Source organism: Cajanus cajan, chromosome 10 (genome assembly GCF_000230855.2).
Source record: "Cajanus cajan strain Asha chromosome 10, NIPB_CcT2T_4, whole genome shotgun sequence".
NCBI lineage: Eukaryota > Viridiplantae > Streptophyta > Magnoliopsida > Fabales > Fabaceae > Cajanus > Cajanus cajan.
Window position 1 is genome coordinate 20,928,032 of NC_138526.1, and position 23,755 is coordinate 20,951,786.

Sequence of the window (23,755 nt, forward strand, 5' to 3'; positions counted from 1 at the left end):
ATATATTTAAGAATGCGAATCATAGCATTCCAATGGTCAATGTAAGGATTTTGCATGAATTGACTAACAACTCTAACTGCAAATGAAATATCAAGGCTTGTAATAATGAAATAAATGAGTTTTCCCACCAGCCTCTTGTATCTATCTAGATTTGGAAAAATTCCACCTTGGTCCATCATTAGCTTTTGGTTTGGATCCATAGGACTATCAATTGGCCTGCAATTTTCCAAACTTGTTTCCTTCAAAATATCAAGAGCATATTTCCTTTGTGAAATTACAACACCTTCCTTTGATTGAGGCACTTCAATACCAAGAAAGTATTTCAGACTACTAAGGTCTTTAGTCTAAAAATGGCCAAATAAGTACTCTTTTAGTTGAGAAATTCTAGTAGCATCATTTCCTGTAATAACTATATCATCAACATAGACCATTAAATAAACACACTTCCTAGCAGAATGACAATAAAACACTGAATGATTGCCTCACTTTGTTCCAATCCAAAAATCTGCACAATGTGGCTAAATTTACCAAACCAAGCTTGGAGTGATTATTTTAGTCCATACAAAGACCGATGCAATTTACAAACTAAATCACACTCCTCCTGAGCAACAAACCCAGGAGGTTGCTCCATATAAATCTCCTCCTCAAGATCACCATGGAGGAAGGCATTTTTAATGTCAAGTTGGTGGAGTGGCCAATGACGAATAGCCGCCATAGCAAGGAAGAGTCTAACCATGGTGATCTTAGCCACAGGAGAGAAGGTATCACAATAATCAAGACCATAAATTTGAGTGTATCCCTTGGCTACCAATCGAGCTTTAAGGCGATCAACTTCACCATTAGGGCCAACTTTAACAGCATAGACCCATCTATAATCGACAGTCTTCTTTCCAAGAGGTAGAGGGACAAGCTCCCATGTGCCATTGTGTGTAAGAGCCTGCATTTCATCAATCATGGCTTGTTGCCATCCTAGATGATCAAGTGCCTCATTGATAGTTTTAGGAACAGTAGTAGATGACAAAGAGAAAACAAAATCAAAGTATGAAGGATACAAGCGGTGGTAACTTAAGAAATTATAAATAGGATAAGGACTACGAGTAGACCGACTACCTTTTCGAATAGCAATGGGCCAATCTGAATTGGAGTCATGAGATGACGTGGAAGATGAAGGACTTGTGGTATGGGAAGTTGTTGGGGGAGGATCACGAGTCTTTAGCTAAATCATGAGTATGAGATTGAGATTGATTCTCATCTTGGTTGGTGTTAGGAGTGGGAATCATAATCGGATCAGGGAATGGGACAGGAAGGGAATGGGACAGGAAGAACCTGTTGAACAAAGACAAGATTGTTTATGGAGGGTGAGAAAAAAGGTGTGTCCTCAAAGAAGGAAACATCAACAGACATATAATACCTTTTGGTAGTTGGAGAATAACATTTGTATCCTTTCTGAAGACGAGAATATCCTAGAAAAACACATTTAATAGCCTTTGCTAAACTTGGAGAGACATTATGAACAAATCAAGTACAACCAAACATCCGAGGAGAGACATGAATTAAAGGGTCATTTGAAAAAATGATAGAGTGAGGAATTTGATTTTCAAGAGAGGAAGATGACATCCTATTTATTAAAAAACAAGTAGTGAGGACTGCATCTCCCCAATTATGTACGGGAACATTCATATTAAACATTAGGGAGCGTGCAATTTCAATAAGATGTCTATTCTTCCTCTCTGCTATGCTATTTTGTTGTGGTGTGTGAGGACATGTAAATTGACGTAAAATACCCTATGAGGATAAAAAGGAAGAAAGTTCTGTAGAAAAATATTCCTTAGCATTGTCACTTTTGAAGATTTTAATTATCTTGCCAAATTAGTTCCTAATCTCATTAAAGAAAGATATGAATATAGATAAAAGTTCAGATCGATCTTTCATTAAATAAACCCAAGTACATTGAGAGAATTCATCAATGAAGGTTACAAGTCACAAATTTAAATTGTACATAGTCAAACCCCTTACAGTAATTACAATCATAATCCTACTGAATTACATTTCATATAGAATCTTATCATATTCAGCCATGTCAGCAGTTTCTCTTTAGTGGCAATGCACACCCTCAAAGACGTGAGCATTGTGCTCTAACCAAGTGCTTAAAATGATTTTATTGCATTTAGACACAATCATAAGGTTTAAGCTTTTGGCCTCCTCCAATTTAGCATAACCTTTGTAATGAACCAATAAAAGTTCTATAGTGGGGGAACTCACACTTTCACTTTAAACTAAAGTTCTATAGTGGGAGAACTCCAATGTCCATGGCAGCTGCAGCACCTGTGCATATTACTGCATATTGCAAAAACATTGTCGATATTCACATTTTTGAAGCTTTTGGCTGCTGGTCAAGAGTCATAATCTCTGGATGATAGAATTGGGATAAATATCTGGTATCAGAGCTGTGGAATATGAAAAGGATATGGAGTTTGGTGAAAATAATTTCCTGAGAGCTTGAATGTTACTAATATATGATCCCTGCTTTGACTTAAGAAATAATCCCTGCTTCAAATTAGAAAATGTTTTATTTTTTATTCTGATTGTAGTCAATATTGTGTGCTTTATGTGCAAGAGTCAGTTGCTACACTTGCATTTCTTTTCCCTTTAATTTACTTTATGCATGGATGTTTTGGTTGTTAACTGTTGTTTCATCTTAGTGCAGCAATTCGAGGTTACTCATTGTCATATCTTTCATCCTGTGCCGGAAGAATTCGGTTTTTACTAGGAACCCCTGGAATGGTGGCTCTTGATATTGATGCTAGCTTGAAAGGACTTCTTCAGCAGATTGTTCACCACCTTGAAAACTTGCCTAAACCCCAGGGTGAAAATATATCTGCTATCACTTGTGATCTATCGGTATGTGGGACATCTATACTTGGCCATTTTCTTATATCTTGAATGTGGGATGTATGTGCTTTTTGGATTAAAGTTCATTATGAACTTTGATATGAATATACTTGCATAATCATAACTAAGTTACTGCTTCATTCAATATAACTTGGGCACATGATTTGCTTATTAATAAATTCATTGGTACGGTAAAGAAGGAAAAATTTATAAGTTATGCTAGTGAGCTAACGCATGCAAAGGTTGTATGTTTGTATAGCTCTTAGTCTCAGAACATTAGTTTTTAGTTTTTCTTTGTCATTTTTTATTTGTTCTTTTCAGGATCCAGACAACCCAATTTTTTAGAGCACTTAAAACTTACTAATACTATTTTCAGGATTTTCGAAAGGATTGGCTATCGATTTTATTGATAGTCACATCTTCACGCTCATCTATAAACATTAGGCACTTGGAGAAAGCTACAGTTTCCACTGGCAAAGAAGGATTATTATCAGAAGGGAATGCTTCTTACAATTGGTCCAGGTTTTTATCCCCAATTTTGGTTTGCTTACCTATGCTATAATGGTACTCTTTAGTCTTTTGAGTGATTCAATAATCAAAAAATTAATCTTTTAAGTCTTTAAAGGAGAGTTGTGTTTTGGTCCCGGGAGGAAATTGTGTGGGATACTTAATCCCCTTTTCTCTGTTTTCCCCTCATTTAGAAATTAGAATAAAAATCATAAAAAAGAGAAAAATGGATTTACCAGACTAGTAAAAATTGCAATCTTTTGTGTAAGATTGCATGATTTTATGATCTTGAGTGTTGCGAAATCAGAATTAGAATTTGGAGATATCACTACGCCGGATCATGGTATTGTGCAATGTTACTGTGTGTCTGTGCCTGACAAATCTGTGTTGATGTTTTCTGACCGGTGATCCAAAATACTGTGCTCCTGACAACCCTAAATCTGCCAAAATTGACCCCATTTTGGTCATTCGTGTTCACACCCAAAACACCTATCACTGGACTGCTGTGCTGCCCAATTCTTCTCTACCATCAGTCTTCATCTCCTCCATTGTTCCTTCTCTTCTGCACCTTTGTTTGCTTGGTGGTTGGTTCTCTATTTCTCCTCTTCTCTTCTGCACCTATCTTTTGCTGGCTGCTGGGTTCTCTATTCTCCTCTTCTCTTCTGTGTCTGTCTCAATGGTATAGGGAAGGGGAAGCCTAACTGTGCTGAACAGAACTGAGAATTTCTTCAAACCCTAGCTCTGCTGCTTAGATTACCAGATTCTTGAATTTGACTACTTAATTCTGGTGTTTAAGTTTTATGTCTTGGCACTCATTAAGAACTTGGTGTTTGGTATTTTTCTTATGTTTAAGTTGTCATTTGTGACTTATAAGTCATTATTAATGACCTTCCTATGGATTTTCTAGTTTGATCAAATGTTTATAAGAATTTTGTTGGATCTTATGATTTATGTTACAAATCTGCAATTTATGATTTTGACTCCTCACCAATCCTTCGTAAAATCTCAACTTTGGCTACCCTGTTTACCAGCTGACTGACACCTGTCTTGCCAATCTGCGGCACTGCAGCCCCCCTGCTGAGCTATGTGCTTTCCCCCTTATCAATCTATTTCTTACCTTGTGGGTCAACTGATTTATCTTCAGACCTTTTAGATCGACCCCTGAACTTATCAATGGAGTCTAAATATTTGTGCAGATGAACTTAATTTTGTACTAGTATATTCAATTGAGGAGCATAATGCTAGATCTTTTTGCTGGAGATTTCTTGCTGCCATCCCTATATTATACTAAGTTGATTTTGTATCTTTGTTGTGTGTTGAAGCATATGGCTTGTTTGACTGTTTGTAACCCACATCACATATTCGGAGGAACTGATCCCTGTCCTTTGTTGTACTAGGAGGATATCTTGATCTTCTGTTTTGTACTATTCTCTTTTATGAACTGCTTTTATAATTTATATATATTACTGCTAGAGGGCCTTCATGTAGTATTATGTTTTTGGATCATGGTTTGCAATTACTCACATGCCATGTAATTTTTTTTTAAACAAATTGTAATAAGTTTGAAGAGATAATTATGGCATAGTTCATTTTTGATGCAGATGTGTAGATGAATTGGAATCTGTACTTTCAAAGCATGGTAGTCTTAGGAAGCTGTATTTCTACCACCAACACCTCACAGCTGTGAGTGCCATATTCTACCCCCACCTAATTCATTTCTTCAGTTTCTCTAGAATGATGGCTAGTTTATATGCTATGACTTTAACCTTAGGTTATAAATTTTAAAATTTACTATGATTTTCTTTTCCATTTTATCCCCAACGATGTGCCTATAATAGGTTTTTAGAAACACCATGTTTGGTCCAGAAGGGCGTCCTCAACATTGTTGTGCATGGCTTGGGATTGCCAGTAGTTTTCCAGAGTGTGCATCTCCAATTGTGCCAGAAGAGGTAAAAAAAAAAATCCTTGCCAGCAGTTTTATACTTTAAATTTTTTAGTATTGACTAAAATTATGAATCCGTTAACTGCATATAGATATTTTATTTTTTTAATTTTAAATTTCAATGAAATGGAATTCTGAAATGTTCTGTTTAAAGCTATAGTCATTGTGGGTTCTGATGTCACTGCAAATCCAAACTTCTCTTATCACATCAGTGATCAAAACTCAAAAATATACAGAATGGCATTACTTTTGAAAATCGAAACCTTATATTGACTTTACCGTCATGTAAACTTCCATTTCCTACTGCCTGATTGATCATTAGGTGTTTTGTGATGGTAGCAAGATGTGGGAAATGTATAATATAGGTGGTCACTATAAATTTTGCTGCAAGCAGGTTACAAAAATTGGCAGGGATGCTGTTCTTTATGTTGAATCTCTGATTGAGTCTATCATGGGAGGATTGGAAGGATTAATAAATATTCTTGACTCTGAAGGAGGATTTGGTGCCCTAGAAAATCAGGTAAATACTTTTAGTTTACAAGTTAGCTCCATTTCTGAAAACTAATCTTTGGATTTCATCAGCTTCTTCCAGAGCAAGCAGCTTCATATCTGAATCAGACATCAAGAGTTTCTATTCCGTCATATAAATCTCCAAAAGGAACTGCCGGTTTTCCTTTACCTGGGCATGAGAGCTTTCCTGAAAATAATGGTTCCATCAAAATGTATGTGTCATAATTATCCTGTCCTAAATATGTATGTGTAACCACATATAGCTTTAAGCTTTTTAATGTCTACTTTTTCTATTGACAGGTTAGAAGCTGCAATGCAGAGGTTGACCAATTTGTGCTCAGTTTTAAACGATATGGAGCCTATATGTGTTTTAAACCATGTCTTTGTACTGAGAGAGGTTAGGGATGGATATTTCTTTTCTTCCTCCTTTTTCTTCACGAGATTTACCTATCTATTGAAAACAGTTTAGATAATGCTATCAATTGCATAAAATTTAGCTAGTGAGAAATCTATAATTGAATGGGCATTGCCTATCTCCTTTTGAAGTAACTTTACAGCATGGTTTAACTCCAATATGAATTAAGGAAGTAAAAAAATTCTTAGTTTTGATATGCAAATGCAACAAATCCTGGAAGAAGGATTGTAAATCAGTAAATGTATGATAAAGATATTAGTGTACAGCATATTGATGATGAGAAATATTATTGACACTTTCTCTAACATTAACTTTATTATTGATTGAAATTTATTGGAAATTACAAATTTTGGTTTATTTTTATTGCTACAAATATTGAACACCCGGCCAAAAAAAAAAAGAATTGTTTACATGGTCCAAATTTCCAATTTAGATTCACTTTTCCTGTTTTGACTAAACGTGTTGTGCAACTTCAAATCCTGGTGTAATTGGGTGCTTTCTTAAAGCACTTTTCACTTTCATGGAGCCAACACTACAAGTTCCTCACCGTAGGAGGCTCAATGTTGGAACAGAACAGAGAAAGACATGATCATACAGAACAGAACACCACCATTCACAAGCTAACTAACATGATCTTATGATCAAGATTGGATTGCAATATTTTATTATAATAACCAATCACCCGACCTGAACCAACCCCATGTCTATCGGGTTGGTTAGGTTCATAATGCCTTTAAAAAAACAAAAAACCCAAACCAAACCAACCCAGTATTGTTTAATTGGTTTGGACTCTTGAACACCCTAAACCTGGTGCAATCCAACCCAATTATACTCCTACTCTAAATTCTACCCCACTTTATATGATCTAACTTCAACCAATGTCCAATCATTATCATTGTAGTGTGATAAATCCAGGAAATTACTAATTTATTTGTTAGCACTACTACAATCTTAGATACAGTTTTATATGTGTACATGAATAGTCAAATAAAGGAAGTGATGATCTAGCTCCAACCGATGTCCAATCATTATCATTATAGTGTGATAAATCCAGGCAATTACTAATTTATTTGTCAATACTACTACAATCTTAGATTGCAGTGCTGAACTCATAGTGACAGTGTTGAGAATGAAGTTTAATGATTTGGTGCTGAACTTTGCAAAGGTCAGGTGATTTGGGGCTGTAAATTGTGTTCAGGTTATTTGGGTTTGAAACTTGGGAACCTAAAGACCGAACCAAACACTATTGTTATTGAGTTGGGTAAATCTAAACTGACTAATCAAGTGATCCAAACCAAACCTTTAGTTCTTATTTGGGTAAGGCCTATTGGGTTCACGAGTAGACCCATTCCTGCCCATAACTCTAATTTAGAGGGTCAAAGTGCGTATAATATTCACTGGTAAGAAGATTAAAGGAGTGGATTTGCAGATATCCATGATATCTTATTGCAATATTTGTATTTTATAAAATTGGGAGTTATTGATTATCTTTGTCAATGGTCATCTGTGATGCACTTTACTCTTAAATGCGTTTAGTTTAGGGGATCCAGATACAACAATGGTTATGGGGAGATAATTCAATCCCTTAATTTTAGGGATTGGATTATGTAATTTACAGCAGTATCCAAACTTACATATATTCATGAATTTACATTATGAATTCCTTAATTTTAGGGATTGAATAACTTAATTTACAGCAGTATCCTAAATTACATATATACAGCTAATAAAAAATAATCTGAAACAGTTATATACAAGGAAAGAGGGAGACAGGGTAATGTCAATAAACCTCAACCTTCATCAATTGTTATCAATGCTGCACTTTACTCTTGAAGTGCACTACTCAATTTAGAGGATCCATATCCAACATTTGTCACCTGTTCTAGTAATGAATCAGTGCATGAAACCCAAGTATTACATACATCCATTCCCACTCTTTCAAATTGTCTGTTTCTGAACGAAACACTGTTCCTTCTGTCATTATTTTAACACGTGAAGCTATTTGTGCAGTACATGAGAGAATGCATTCTTGGCAACTTTAGAAGAAGATTGCTTGGTGTTCTGAAAACTGATAACGATCTTCAACGGCCTACTGTTCTGGAATCACTGATTAAGAGACATATAAGCATTGTGCATCTTGCAGAGCAGCACATCAGCATGGACATTACTCAGGGTATTCGGGAAGTGTTGCTTTCAGAAGCCTTTTCAGGACCAGTTTCTTCTCTGCACTTGTTTGAGAAGCCAACAGACCAACATACAGGATCAGCCACTGAATCGGTATGCATTTGGTATATCGAAAACATAATCAAGGATGTTTCAGGTGCTGGGATTTTGTTTGTTCCAATTCATAAATGCTTCAGGAGTACAAGGCCTGTTGGTGGATATTTTGCAGAATCAGTCACTGATCTCAAGGAATTACAGGCTTTTGTACGTATTTTTGGTGGCTATGGAGTAGACAGGCTAGACAGAATGCTAAAAGAACACACAGCTGCTCTTTTAAATTGCATTGACACTTCTCTACGCTCAAACCGAGATGTGCTAGAAGCAGTTGCTACCAGTCTGCATGCAGGTGATAGAATTGAAAGAGAAGCTTCTGTGAAGCAAATAGTTGATCTGGAAACTGTGATAGGCTTTTGTGTTCAGGCTGGCCTAGCACTGGCTTTTGATCGGCTACTAGCTGAGGCTTCTGGTGCTATACTTGAAGAAGGTGCTCCCTTGATACATTCGTTGCTAGCTGGGGTGGTTAAGCATCTACCTGATGGAGTACCAGAAAAGGAAGAAATCAAGAGAATGAGAACAGTGGCAAATACTGCAGGTGTTGTTACTGACCATGATTCAGTTTGGGTAAGATCTATTTTGGAGGAAGTTGGTGGTGCAAGTGATGGATCATGGGGCTTGTTACCATACTTATTTGCCACATTCATGACATCTAATATTTGGTCCACCACGGCATTTAATGTTGACACAGAGGGTTTCAGTAACAATATCCATTGCTTGGCAAGGTCAGTACGGTTATGTTTTGGCTGTATTTACTTGGTATCTGTAAACCCTATGGAGTTTAATACTTCACAATGATTTGTGTTTGCATGCTTATGACTTGGTCCAATGCCATATATTAATTTCTATGTAGTAATTCTACAGGGTTGGATATGGAAATTATTCATTTAATATTTTGATTCCATTGTGTAAATTAATATTTGAGAAGCATGAATACTCATTGTCATCGGCTTATACTAATTTTGGCATCATTTATCTCACTCTAAACACATAATAATACCGTGCAGGTGCATTTCTGCAGTCATTGCTGGAAGTGAGTTTGTTAGATTGGAACGTGAACATCAGCATCGACAGTCTTTAACAAATGGGCATGCTAGTGAGGGAATGGATCCTGAATTATCAAGTCATATGTCAGCCGAAGCAAGTATCAAGTCCACTCTGCAGTTATTTGTGAAACTTTCTGCAGATATCATTTTGGATTCTTGGAGCGAATCACATAGGTAATATATATATGATTTTGTGTGGAACACAAATTACTGTATATTATACACACACTTGCGTGTGAAAATTACACATTAATTAGGCAGGTAATGTTGCTATATGTTAAAGCAGAATTTCATCTGCGGTTTGGCGTCATTGCTGTTTTATCCGAAGCACTATTCTTTCATTTTATAGTTTTCTTACATATTTTGTACCTTGATTTATGCACAGATCTCACCTTGTAGCACAGCTTATCTTCTTAGATCAACTTTGTGAGATTTCACCGTACCTTCCAAGAAGCTCGCTGGAAACCCATGTTCCATATGCCATTCTCCGTTCAGTATACAGCCAATACTATGCAGATACTCAATCCACTCCATTGGCAATACTGAACGCATCACCCCGTCATTCCCCTGCGGTGTTGCTAGCACATGCTTCTCCTGTCTTAAGGCATCCTCGTGGGGACTCACCACAGTATTATGGCCATGATCCAGGGTACTTCAAAGGATCATCGTCACATAGTCAGGAGCACCTCTATGATGCTGATATTGGCAGCTTGAGGAGCATGGACAACAGGCAAAGGAACGTTCGTCGTTCTGGGCCTTTGGATTACAGTGCCAGCCGTAACAAGGTAAAATCTGTTGAAGGCTCAACTTCTGGAAGCACTGGACCTAGTCCACTTCCTAGGTTTGCAGTGTCTAGATCTGGTCCATTAGCGTACAAGTAGTGAGTTGTTTGATACATACCCAACAGAAGCTGGTAAGTTATTCACCTTCTGCTAGTGATCAGTTGTTTATAATCGTAATGATATTATGTAGTAAAATGTATATCATACTAAAGCGTCCTTTTGTAGTCGCCTGGATAGTTTAAATCAATGCCATTTTAAGCCCCTTGCTGTTTTAGTGAGAACCAGGTGTTCATTCTATTTAATGTTCATATAGCCAAATATTGACGAATCGCTTTCTTGAAGCCTGTTGGTAGAGTTATTCTGAATCTTATTAAGCAGTCAGTAATGATATTTGCTCGTAAGTTTATTTTTTACATCACTATTTCTTAGATACTAAAAAATAACAAAGGCATAGTACATTTCTAAGGAAAAAATTTAGGTACAATTCTTTAGGTGTAGTTGGTACTGTTTCCAAATCAGAGTTGGAGTTTTATCTCAGTATTTAATGCAGGTCTCTTTAATATAGATTTACACATACTATTAAGGTAAAACTTCAACTCTAATTAGAGAATAATACCAACCACACCTAAATAATTGTACCTAAGTTTACATCTTTCAGCTGTTATTTTCTTTGACATGTTAAAGTTTCTAAAGATTTTGATGATGCAAAATGTCATTCAAGTACACTAGGGATGGGTTAGTTATAAGATATTGACGAGATTTATTGTGTTTCTTGAGGCTAGTCGGTAGCTTCTATGTCTTTTATCCTTTGTTTGGGGGAGAGGTATAAATGGAAGGGCGTGGAAGGGAATATGTGAGAAATGATTTGATAAAAAATAAGTAGGAAAGAGAGTTGTAGTTGTTTAGTAGAGTAAAATTAGATGAAAAATAAAGAGAAATTTGTATTTTATATAATTAAAAGTTTATGCAAAAATTAATAATTTAAACAATTACCATTGTCCTCCTTTATCTTGTTTTACATAGTGTTTAATTTTATTTTATTTTCATATTGTTTGGTAGCATAATCTGTTATGCCAAGTAGGATAATCGATTATGCTATCAAATGTATACTAATGGCATAATTAAATATCATAATAATCAATTATCATATGTCATATTCGAATATGGATATTTACATTGATATTTGAATATTATTTATATATTTGAATATGGCTATGTAAATTACACTATGATACAATTAAAATGCAACTTTCGCATATGAGATGGAAGTGGGAATTGGTATTTTTGTGAACCAAAATTTTGAGTGTTATTTCCCCATAAATCCTTGACTTTAGGCTATGAAATTTGGAATGGGGTCCACGCTTTATATTATCTTAATTCTACGGTATTTCACACCAGTCATGGTTCTTTCTTTAATTCCTTGCACTTCATCCCCACCCCTCTCAAATCAGTTCATTTCCCATGCCTCAAGCACAATGTTAATTGGTAAATTAATGTGTTTTGTGTACATCGTGTTTCCAAATACACGGAAACTGAATTGAGTAGCCATTCACTTTTGAAATCGTAAGTAGGGTTGATTGTATTGGCCTTATAAATATGGTGGATTTGCCTTTTATATTTTTTATTGGTCTTTAATAAATTTTACGAAGTTTGAAAATGGCTTATTATTTATTATAGATTATATTATTACTAAATACTCTGCTATGATGAGTTCTAGGAATTAAGAAATTAACCCGAAGAACTAAGAAGAACAGAGAACTCTGGAATAGAAAGAGTTCTGAGATAGTATGATTGATTCACAAGATTGGAAAATTTGATTACAAAACTGATTAACCAAATTCTGAATCAGACAGTTTTCTAATATACTAGTTGATTTTTCCAACGAACTTCTAACTACTAAAACACGGAACTTTGACCAAAAATAAATCCTCCTATTATTAACTATCCTCACTTAACTGCCTGTAATTCCATCTAATTACATTTTGACCCGTATCAATGCCCCACCCTTACAAAAAATCCTTGACCTCAAGGATAGAAATTTGGAAATTTTTTCATCAAATCATAGTAAAATTCCCAAGTTGAGTCTTCAGGTAGCCGATGCTTCCATTGTACAAGTACTTTGGTGACTGCCTTGCCTTGTCTCTTAACTGTCATACGATCAATTATAGCTTCTGGTTCCTTCTCATTGCTGGAATCAGTAGCAGAAATAGGAATATTGACAAAAGTAGTAACTTCTCCAACATGCTTTTTCAATTGAGAAACATGGAACACATTGTGGATTTTTGATTCAGCTGGAAGTTGCATCTTGTAAGCTACTGATCCCACTTGATCAATGATCTTGTAAGGTCCAAAATACTTAGGAGCCAATTTAGCATTGATTCTGAAAGCTACTGAAATTTGTCTATATGGATGTAACTTCACATAGACAAGTCTCCAATGTTAAACTTCTTGTCAAATCTGTGTTTATTAGCCAATTGCTTCATTCGATCTTAGGCTCTCCTCATGTGAAATTTCAAAAGTTTAAGCATTTCCTCCCTCCTTTGAAGACTTCTGTCTACCAACTCCACCTTAGATTCACCAGGTAGATATGGTAAGTAGATAGGTGGGGGCTGACCATATACTATTTCTTAAGGAGTTGCTTTAATTGTGCTGTGATAATTGGTGTTGTACCACCATTCAGCTAAAGCCAACCATTTAGACCACTGTAAGGGAGTGTCAGCACACATATACCTGAGATAAGTTTCAAGACATCTATTCACTACCTCAGATTGGCCATCTGTCTGAGAGTGGTAAGTTGTAGAAAGTTGAATCTGTACTCCTTGGAAAGCCATAAGTTCCTGCCAGAATTGACTCACAAAAATAGCATCTCTATCGCTTGTTATGGATTTAGGAAACCCATGCAATTTAAAGATATTGTCCAAAAAAGATTGAGCTACCTCAGCTGCAGTATATGGGTGAGATAATGCCATGAAATGAGCTACTTTGCTTAGCCAGTCAACTACCACAAAAATAACTTGTTTCCCATAAGAACTAGGCAATCCTTCAATAAAGTCCATAGTAATATGTTGCCACACATGCTCAGGAATAGGTAAGGGCTGCAAGAGACCAGGAGATGCCACTGTCTCATACTTACATCTTTGGCAAATACTACATTGTTGGATAAACCCCTTCACATCCTTAGTCATGCCCTTCCAATAAACCATTGCCTTTAGTCTTTGGAGGGTTGCATTCCTTCCAGAATGACCACTTGAAGCTGCTGTATGCATACAACCCAAAATATCCTGTCTTAGTTTGAAATCCTTACCAATAACCGGCCTACCCTTCCTCCTTAACTCCCCTTTATCCCAACTGAAATGTTTATGTGAAGTTGTTTTGGCTTGAACCTCATTGATTAACCTTTGAATATCACCATCACTTTCCCAAGATTGCTTGATTCGGGCTAATAAATCAGATTCTAACTGATGAACTTGGATAGCACAACAATCTGTAGTTCCCAACCTAGAAAGGGCGTTAGCAACAGTATTGTCCTTCCCTTACTTATATTTGATGGAAAAATCAAACTCCATCAATTTAACTAACCATTTCTATTGAAAAGTAGTAGTTAATCTCTGTTCTAACATGTACTTGAGGCTCCTGTGATCCGTCCTGATAATAAAATGTTTATTTAACAAGTAGTGCCTCCATTTTTGGACAACAAACACTACTGCCAATAACTCTTTTTCATATGTAGAGAGAGATTGTTGTTGTTGATTCAAGACTCTACTTATGAAAGCTATATGGTGCATCTCCTGCATTAGCACAACTCCAATTCCAAACCCAGAAGCATCTACCTCCACCACAAAGGTTTTGGTAAAATCTGGCAATGCTAAAAGTGGTGCCTGTACCAGTTTTGTTTTTAAGGATTGAAATGCCTCCTTTACTTTTGAAGACCAACAAAACTCTTCTTTCTTCAACATATTAGTTAATGGTTTAGCTGTACTTCCATATCCCTTAACAAACCTTCTGTAATAGCCTGATAAACCCAAAAAACCTCTCAGTTGTTTAGTGGATTGAGGTAGTGGCCAATTTTGGATTGCTACAATTTTGCGTGGGTCAGTTGCTACCTCCTCTCGAGATATATAATGTCCCAAGTATTCTACCCTTGTAACTCCAAAATAGCATTTAGACCTCTTGGCAAACAATGAGTGTGCTCTCATGGTTGTCAAAACTTGCTGCAAGTGGCCAATATGGCTTTCTAAACTACTGCTGTAAATGAGCATATCATAAAAAAAAACTAGCAAAAACTTCCTCAAATAGTCTTTAAAGACCTCATTCATCAATCCCTGAAAAGTGGCAGGAGCATTGGTGAGGCCAAAAGGCATTACCAAATACTCAAAATGGTCACTGTGTGTTTTAAAAGCAGTTTTATGGATATCAATAGGATCCATCCTCACCTGATTGTAACCGGATCTCAAATCGATTTTGGAAAAAATCACAGAGCCATACAACTCATCTAGCAAATCATCAACAAGTGGTATTGGAAATTGATCCTTCACTGTATTCTTATTTAATTCCCTGTAGTCCACACACATTCGTCAAGAACCATCTTTCTTACCCACCAAAACAACAGGACTTGCATAAGGACTGTTACTAGGCTGAATGATACCTGACTTGAGTGACTCTTTCACCAATCTATCAATTTCATCTTTCTGTTGTTTAACATATCTGTAAGGCCCTTTGTTCATTGGATTAGAGCCCTGCATTAATGGAATCTTGTGATCACATCCTAATCTCTTTGGAGGTAAGCTGGTTGGTTCATCAAATATATCAGCAAACTGACTTAGCAGTTCATCGATTGCTCTTGGTAATTCAGGTTGCTCAACATGAGTTGTTAAAGAATGCAACAACCCTTCAGAAGCATCACCTACCTGTAAGACAGACAAATGAACACCTTCTTTAAGAGCTTTAGCCACCTGTTGTTTCCTTATAGTCTTAATATTGGTAGAAGAAGCACCTCGTAGCACATGCTTCTTGCCACTAACAGAAAATTCCATAGAAAGCTTGTCAAAATTCCAAATTATATCTCCCAATGTAACCAGCCACTTGATTCCCAAGACCAGGTCACAACAACCTAAAGGTAGTAACATCATGTCAGAACAAAAATTAGTATTCTGAATAGTCCAACCAAAGTTCTTGACCATTGAAGAAATTCTGACTTTAGTAGCATCAGCCACAATAACATTCATAGTTTCCATTTGTTGTATCAAGCAACCTAATTTCCGAGCAACTTGAACATCAAGGAATTTATGAGTACTACCACTGTCTATAAGGATATGCAAGGGTTTTTTCTTATAATAGCCCGTAATTCGCATAGTTCTAAAACTAGCAATACCAGTCAGGGCATGTACAGAGATCTGAGGTTCAATCAAATCCTTTGGACTGTTCTCCACATCCACATCTTCACAAGTGTCAAATGACTCACCATCATCAATTTCCATGACATGAATTTGGAGTCTTTTATGGGTTAATCTATGTTCTGCGGTAAAAGGTTCATCACGAAAGTAACATAGACCTTTAGCTCTTCTCTCACTCATATATGCGGGTGACAGGTTTCTAATGGTTTTGGCCTTCATAGGTGTGGATTCTGCAAGTTTAGGTGGATTGGATAGTATAGGTGGTTTAGAAGAAAATTGTGGTTTCTGGTTTTTCAGAATTGGTTTGAATTGAGGGTTATTTAAGGTAGAAGCTTCATACATTTTTGCAAGGGAAAATGCTTTTCTTACCGAATCAGGTTGGAACATTCTGACCATCATTTGAACATCTTGTTTTAACCCTCCCAAGAAACAGCTTAATTGGTGTGCCTCAGATAATTCCACACGTGACACAATCGAATCGAATTCTTCATGATATTCTGTAATAGAAATTTTTTGTCTTAGCTTCATTAAGTCCGCCATTGGATCCTCACAAATTTCCCCAAATCTATCAAGCAAGATTCGTGTATATTCCATCCAAGAAGGTAAATTTTCTAATCCTACATTTTTCACATAAGCACTATGCCATTGAAGTGCCTTTCCCTCGAAATGTACCACTGCTAACCTCACCTTATAATCTTCAGGTGTGTTGTCAACCGAAAAGAAAGTCTCACACTGGATTAACCATTGTTTAATCCCGTTGCCGTTAAATCTTGGAAAGTCTAAACACGCCAATCTTGTATTGCAAGAATAAGAAGATTTCCCCCCACGTATTGAACTTCCAGAATGAGAAGGTGGTGAGTTATCTTGTGTATGTTTTTGAAACAGTTCTTGCATGTTCTAGATCAAGGTTCGCTGCATCGATGTTGCAAGTTCCATGAATTTCTCTTCCATCTTGGTACTGATGCGCTCTTCTGCTTCATGAACAGATGCTTGAATGCGCGTGTTTTCTGCCATAGATTCTTGCGAAGGAAGGAACCAAGCTGATACCAATTGCTATGATCAGTTCTAGGAATTAAGGAATTAACTCGAAGAACTAAGAAGAACAGAGAACCCTAGAATAGAAAGAGTTCTAAGATAGTATGATTGATTCACAAGATTGGGAAATTTGATTACAAAACTGATTAACCAAATTCTGAATCAGACAGTTTTCTAATATACTAGTTGGTTTTCCCAACGAACTACTAACTACTAAAACACGGAACTTTGACCAAAAATAAATCCTCCTATTATTAACTATCCTCACTTAACTACCTGTAATTCCATCTAATTACAATTTGACCCGTATCATACTCCCCCTGGCCTACATATGAGAAAAAATGTTGAAATATTTTAAATTGAAATATAATAAATTTTAACCAAGTGAATTTTATTTTATATTCTCATTTCAGAAATATCTTAGACAATAAAGGCTAAATTACAGTTTTTGTCATTTATCTTATTTTTAATATTCAGTTCAGTCCTTATCTTAAAAAAAAATTAATTTAGTCCTTTGTTTAAAAAAAATTAATTTAGTCCTTTGTGTTTTAAAATTTTTTTAATTTAGTCCTTTGTGTTTATAAAATGACTCAAAATAGTTCTTTCTGTTAAGTCATCTTTAATGGTCAACATTAAAAACAATTCAATTAATCTCATTGGCACAATTTGTGATATGTTAAAAAGACCAAATTGGGTCCTATTTAAAACAATAAGAACCAAATTAAACCTATTTAAAATTCACTTAATTGTTACTACAATTAGAAAACTTGTAATTCACTTTTATTTTCTTTAGATACTCTCAAAAGTATTTTGTATCAACACTATCTATACAACATATACCGTGCAAAAAAAAACTTTTCCAATGAATATCACAATAAAAGCAAATTCACTCAAATTAATTTTTATATAAAAAAAGTAAATGCATCTAACATTAAGTATGCAAACTCAAATCGAAAGAGGCACTTAACACACACGTAATGTAGAAGTTGTGGAAGTAAACAACATTACGAAGAAATCAATGACAAACCAGTACTCAAATTTAACTTTTACTCTAACTAGCATGTATGATTATTAGTCCCTGATTAGTCAAAACACTTCAATAATATTTTTTTTTGTACGAATGTATTCATACAAAATAACTGCTCTCATAGTATGTCGTCTTGATTGTCCTAGCGGTGGAACGATATGAAAGTGCCAGCTCTTTCGACCTCCAGTCTAGCCCAACCATTAGAGAAGCTTGACTAATGAAGAACACAATACACGAGAAAAGATGGCACATGTGGCAATTTGTTTTGCGATGATGCATTAGTTTTAAAACTTAACCTATGTCACAACAAAATATTTATTCAGTGAACATCAATCGCACTTGGCAACACCGAAAAATATTCTTCATTTTTCAGAAACGATAACAAATGGAGCATTAATTCCCAGAAACCAACAGTTTTAATACCCTCCAGTCTTTTTATTCCACCAATCCATAAACTTGACCTCAGCAGCCAATGTGTCTACCCTGTAAAGTTGAAGTGCATGATTTGCGATTTCATGCCCAAAAGTCCACCCAAATACACCTCCAGCTAAAAATGACAGTCCAACGCCTGTTCAATATGGTAGGGTGAATGAAAAGATTAACAATGTATTTGAAATATTTGCATACTACTTTTATGAAAAAAAAAACCTACATAAAACTAGGTATGCAAAATATTATAAAACTAAGAGTCTAAAACATTTTCTAGTGTCAAAAAAGCAAGAATGATGCCTGCTTTTGCTTACTATATGATAATCAAGAGCTACTGTAGAAAAAGATTTCAGTAGCATGAGAAGCAGTAGATTACCATGTAAACTCCTTGAATATTTCCAGGCATAGCCAGCGGTAGATAATGCTCCCAAAGCACTTCCAGTGAGGCCGAATTGCACTGCTTCTCTAGCACTTTTCAGCTGAAATGGGAAAAAGAAAATTATCCATGCACCATTTCAGATCATAATTATTTTGAAGTCAAAACTCGATATCAACTTTAGATTCAGCAGGTGAAATATTCATATTTTAGAAAATGCAGAAAATGATAACAGCCACAAACAGTTACTTATATAGAAAGGGGTTAGAAACATAGAATAAATAGTCTCACAGAGTTAATGGTATACTTTGGGTTAGCAACATAGATTTGTTGTCATTTTCCATTTATTAAGAGAATCAGCTTCAACATGATCAATAACAAATGAAGAAAAAAAAAAAATACAATTTGTCCACTATGAATTTTGTTTTATACAATATCTGTTTTTCCTCTTTGGGGAGAGTCAGGAAATGTTTCAAGGGGATCACCCTTTGATTCCTTTATATTGTTATAAACATCACAACCACCCAAAGGGAGATAAATGTTGTCATGTCTACTAGTGTGATCACATTATAACAATAATCCATATTAGTAAAATCAATGAATGATGAAAAGTGATGACCACCATAATGATGTCTAAAGGACATTCAATTGATGGAAGAACTCGATTGTGTTGAAAGGACAAAACTTTTGAAAAGGACATAGTTAATGCCTAGCCCAAGATTGAATAGATTAGAATAGAGCATCCTAATAATTTCAAAGGAAATTAGAGTTCCTTAACTTGGCTTCACAGGGTGTAACTATTAAATCTGTCTATGCCTAAAAGTGCCACTGTCATCAACTGTGAGAAATTCCACTTAACATGTCATCAAAGATTAGTTGTCTAAGTCGGTGACCTTAAACACTTGGATAGTAGTGCAAAATACTGAAGATTTCCAAGTGAATGACACAGTGCAGCCAACCATACATAACATTGCCAAGAATGCAAAAACTGACAGGTATATGGTGCCACATTAGAGTTGCTTGTCAATTAACACCTTATTTGAGGTAGTTTCAAGAGGATCACCTCACCAGTGGTGTTGGAAACATGCTCAGTTCTTTTATCTCTTCGGATTATTAGAATCACAGGATTCACAACCACTCATATGCAGACAAATGTTATGTCTAATGAGTGATGACATTACACAATAATGCATATTAGGGAAACCAACCAATGATGGAAAGAGATGACCACCATGTTGATGTCCCAGGGATGTTCTGTTGATGGAAGAACTCTATTATGTTAAAAGGACAAAACTTTAGAAACACACATGGTTAATGCCCAACTCAAGATTGAGTGTATTACAAAACGAATATCCAAATAACTTCAAACGAAGCCAGAATTCATTAAGAGGGTGTTTGGTAACAATTGTTTCAAGGAAAATAATCAGTGTTTTAACTTTTAAGTAACAAAAAAGTGATTATTTTATCGAAGTGAGGTGAACCTAACAGGCAAACACTAACTTAGCATCAAATGGAACTATTAAATCTGTCAATGCCTAAAAGTGCCACTGTCATTGATTGTGAGATGGGATTTGAATTACTATCCATAATGGCAATTGCAGCCACATTAGTACAGTATGCGAAGTCTGTGCAACCAGCCAACCACATCACAACCACAATTTTAATAACCTTAGCCACAATTTAAAACCATGAAGTCATCTAACGTTATTTTGCCTAAATTTATGACTTTAAATACTTAAAATTCAAATAAAAAAATACTGAGGATTATGGAGTGAATAATGCAAAACCAACTGAAGAGGTATGCAGACATGAAATGTGGCCAACCTGGCTAGACAAGGCCAGGAATGCAAAATACACAGATATATGGTTCCATATTTGAGTTACTGGCACAACAGCACCTTGTTTTAGGTGTCCAGTGGTCTATTCCAGTTGGCCAAGGTGGAACACAACGCAAGAATAAACAATGCTTTCCATTTCATGATGTGTAGTGTAAACAAACTACAAAAAGAGTGTGGTAAGATTGGGGGACTGAACCAGGACTGATGAATGTTGAAATTTCCAACTCATTGTGCAAAGTGCAAACATGTATCTTGAACTGTTAAACGCTTTTGTGCATTAATTAGTCAGGATAATTTTTTATCAAAGTCTTATCATGTTTATACAAGATAAATAGATATAAAGCTTATACAGTTTTATGTTTGACATATTTTATTTATCAATAAAAGGACAAGTACTTAAGAGTCTACACCACTGCCCACATACTTTCCTATAGCAGTAAAGCACAACTTGTCTTCTACTTATGACCCGGCCAGCAAAGAAGGAATCTCTTTGGAGATGTACTTTCCACAAACAGTTTGTAAAATAACAGTCCTCGTAGTCCAAATAAATTTTTCATAGAGGAGGAAATAGCGATTAACTCTAGTATAATTTCACTAAAAAAGAATACCTGACACCAAGAAATAAAACATGAGGAACCAGATTTAAACATGCACTCTTGCAGTAATTCCAAACTAAAACTAACCAAACACACACACAACTATAATAATAAGAGCAACAGCAAAGAACATCCAGATGAACACCCCACACTAAAACATAAACAAATGTTATAGAAAGCAAGGGTTATGTTATGTAAAGGCTCAGGATACGATGCACAATTCAAAACAACAAGGCAAAGAACGCCAATCAATGCACTTATACGATATCCTCAGATGACTCAAATGGGGATGATTAAGTGAGAGAATTATTACCACGGGTCCATGAACAGGATCAGAAGCAATGAACTCCTCGACATCAGAGGTGGACCAGGAAGGGATGGGTTTATCGCGCTTGACAAACTTGGAATAGTTGCCCAAAAAGGAAAACCTCTCTGACCAAAACTCCTTGTAGCCTTCCCAGTAGGTCTGTGATGACGAACCTTGAGCGTTGTCTGCCATCACTCCTTTCCCTTTCACTTGAATCCCTCTGCAATAACCAATCAAATTCAAGTCAACACAACAGATTGATAATTGAATCAAGTAAAATATAATAACTACATCCAAAAAGCAGAATTTCTTCGCATAAATCATTTGCATGAAAGTCAAATCTTAATTGAAATCAAAATGAATAAATCCATTTTCATGTTCCTAAATTAATTTAGAATCCGAAACACTAACACGGCAGAATATCTTCCTTCAAAGAAACTAACGTAAGAAATCGATCAAATTAATGGATCACAAGCATGGTAGTTGAATCAGGATACAAAATCAAATATTGGAAAGCCTATTTTCCAGACCGTTGTAAGATTCAAAATCAATAATGTATACTAAATTACTAATATATAAAAGGGATATTTTTTTTAGTAATCACCTTGATCTTCACATTTTGTTAACCATTATAGCCTTCTATTTTAAAAAATTAGAAAAAAATATTTTTAATCAAATTCAAGAACTTGAAACTAATGAACTAATTATAACACTAGTTAATTATAATACTAATTACATCAATATACTTTTATTATTTAATTTTTATTTTTATTTTATCTTTAATAGAGGCATAAAGTGTCTTGACCCTACTAGTAAAACATAACATATATAATTAACAATGACATATTAAAACATGTATTCATGATCTATAACTAAAAAAAATAAGTCTAGTAGCATGAACATGAAATGCATGAATTCTCTAAAATTTGTTATAATAGCATAGTATTAAATTTATAATAAATATTCTAGCATTATAATTATTTTATATTAAAATTTGTAATAAGTATTCTGCCATTAAATTTGAAAAACTATAACAGATTTCTTTTTTACTATTTTTAATAGATTTATGATAAAAGGATACTAAATAGCGAGTGAAAAATATAAACAATTATTACATCAATTAATTAAATATTTCTTATTTGATAATAAATAAGAGAGGCTCATAAAAAAATAAAAAATAAAAAAATTAAAACTGAGGGATCAAACACGGTCCGTTAAAAGTAGACACAAAAGTTCCTCAAGTTAAAAATCGATACGCTGTCGTTTAGGATTAGGGCTGTCGCTATCATTTGTTATCGTTTGCCCACATTTGAGCGCACCCATGAGCGGAGCCTTCATGCGGCGCACAAGAATCCTTCGATTCTTCTCTCAATCGCGATTCTTGCATGATTCATGCGATTCACGGTGCGGTTCAAGCACCAAAACGATTCGTTTCACCAGCAGCTTGAATCGTGCGTATCGTATCGTGAATCGTACGATACTTACTACCATGATCTCAAGTTTAATTAAGCAAACTCGGAATACGAAATTGAAGAAGGGGAATAAGAGTGGCTCACCGAAGCAGCTGCAAAATTAACGATGTCGAAGATACACAGTGGCTAGCGCAGCCGTTTTCCAAAGGCAGTGTTAGTGTTCCATCTATTTAGATTTTACCAACTGAAAGTCACAACAATACACATTATGCTTTAAGATCCACCATTTTTGCGTCATATATATTTTTTTTCTAAACAATTTTATGTCATATATGAATTACAATAATTTTAGAAATGACTTCTATATAAACATCGAAATGGTATCGGTAATATGTATATTATATGTAACTAAAATTTATAATAAATTTTTTATTATGTACGAATAAATAATGTATTTAAATTTATAAATTATATAAATTTGTATATATTAATATTTTTAACCATATAAATATAGTTATGTTGTTTAATAATAATAAGTTTATATTTGAAATAAAAATAAATAAATTAATATATCAAATTGTAAAAATTTAAAATATAAAAAAATTAAACTTATAATGATAGTAAGTTTTTTTTCCATCAAATAGTTTATAGAATAAAAAAGTATGTACGGATTCAATTAAATTTAATTTTATAGAAATCATAATATAATGATAGTAAGGATTTTTTTTATCAAATCTAATGATGGTAAGTTATAAAATTTAGAATATCAAACATTAAAAACTAAAATTATAACATTTTTTAGAGAAAAAAATCATCATTTTGATATATATATATATATATATATATATGTATATATATTTACTATTCAACTGATATCTTCATTTTTTTTACATTCTAAATTGGTTGCCTGTATGTTTCGAGGGGTGAATATCTACAAAAGGTACTATAACGCTCAAGCAAGTTATTCTGAG

At 34.8% G+C, this 23,755-nt stretch overlaps 3 protein-coding genes across 5 annotated transcripts in view; 1 reads left to right on the forward strand and 2 right to left on the reverse strand.

The window, feature by feature from the left end:
• Positions 1–10,784, forward strand: part of LOC109807753 (protein NAP1) — a 30,064-nt gene extending 19,280 nt beyond the window's left edge. The window contains exons 15-24 of the mRNA XM_083064586.1: positions 2,708–2,901; positions 3,269–3,414; positions 5,001–5,082; positions 5,238–5,348; positions 5,736–5,861; positions 5,924–6,063; positions 6,152–6,248; positions 8,277–9,268; positions 9,551–9,763; positions 9,975–10,784. Of these exons, the coding sequence (XP_082920712.1) occupies positions 2,708–2,901; positions 3,269–3,414; positions 5,001–5,082; positions 5,238–5,348; positions 5,736–5,861; positions 5,924–6,063; positions 6,152–6,248; positions 8,277–9,268; positions 9,551–9,763; positions 9,975–10,470 (2,597 nt within the window). The 3' untranslated portion in view covers positions 10,471–10,784. The remainder of the gene's footprint in view (positions 1–2,707; positions 2,902–3,268; positions 3,415–5,000; positions 5,083–5,237; positions 5,349–5,735; positions 5,862–5,923; positions 6,064–6,151; positions 6,249–8,276; positions 9,269–9,550; positions 9,764–9,974) is intronic.
• A 4,161-nt stretch (positions 10,785–14,945) lies between these two features.
• On the reverse strand, positions 14,946–16,658 carry LOC145952367 (uncharacterized). The gene has a single exon (XM_083064720.1). It carries the CDS (start codon positions 16,656–16,658, stop codon positions 14,946–14,948), a length of 1,713 nt encoding a protein of 570 aa, XP_082920846.1.
• A 1,119-nt stretch (positions 16,659–17,777) lies between these two features.
• Positions 17,778–23,089, reverse strand: LOC109808543 (succinate dehydrogenase subunit 6, mitochondrial). 3 transcript variants are annotated; one of them, XM_020371580.3, is made up of 5 exons: positions 22,929–23,089; positions 21,379–21,592; positions 18,632–18,734; positions 18,250–18,394; positions 17,778–18,122 (listed from the first exon to the last, which is right to left on the reverse strand). In XM_020371580.3, exons 2-5 carry the CDS (start codon positions 21,562–21,564, stop codon positions 18,041–18,043), a joined length of 516 nt encoding a protein of 171 aa, XP_020227169.1. In that variant the 5' UTR covers positions 21,565–21,592; positions 22,929–23,089; the 3' UTR covers positions 17,778–18,040. The 3 variants fall into 3 exon arrangements, with proteins under 3 accessions (XP_020227169.1, XP_082920714.1, XP_082920715.1); XM_083064588.1 differs by lacking the exon at positions 22,929–23,089 and adding an exon at positions 21,784–21,896; XM_083064589.1 differs by having other exon boundaries at positions 17,778–18,394.
• Positions 23,090–23,755: the final 666 nt, after the last annotated feature.

Bases quoted from the DNA above. Each gene is read 5' to 3' on its own strand.
- LOC145952367 (XM_083064720.1), bottom strand. From the start codon at position 16,658: ATGCAAGAACTGTTTCAAAAACATACACAAGATAACTCACCACCTTCT.
- LOC109808543 (XM_020371580.3), bottom strand. From the start codon at position 21,564: ATGGCAGACAACGCTCAAGGTTCGTCATCACAGACCTACTGGGAAGGC. The intron at 18,735-21,378 runs GTAATAATTCTC...TTCCCATTTCAG, and splicing joins ATCCTGTTCATGGACCCGTG to CTGAAAAGTGCTAGAGAAGC. The intron at 18,395-18,631 runs GTAATCTACTGC...CATATTGAACAG, and splicing joins ATATTCAAGGAGTTTACATG to GCGTTGGACTGTCATTTTTA.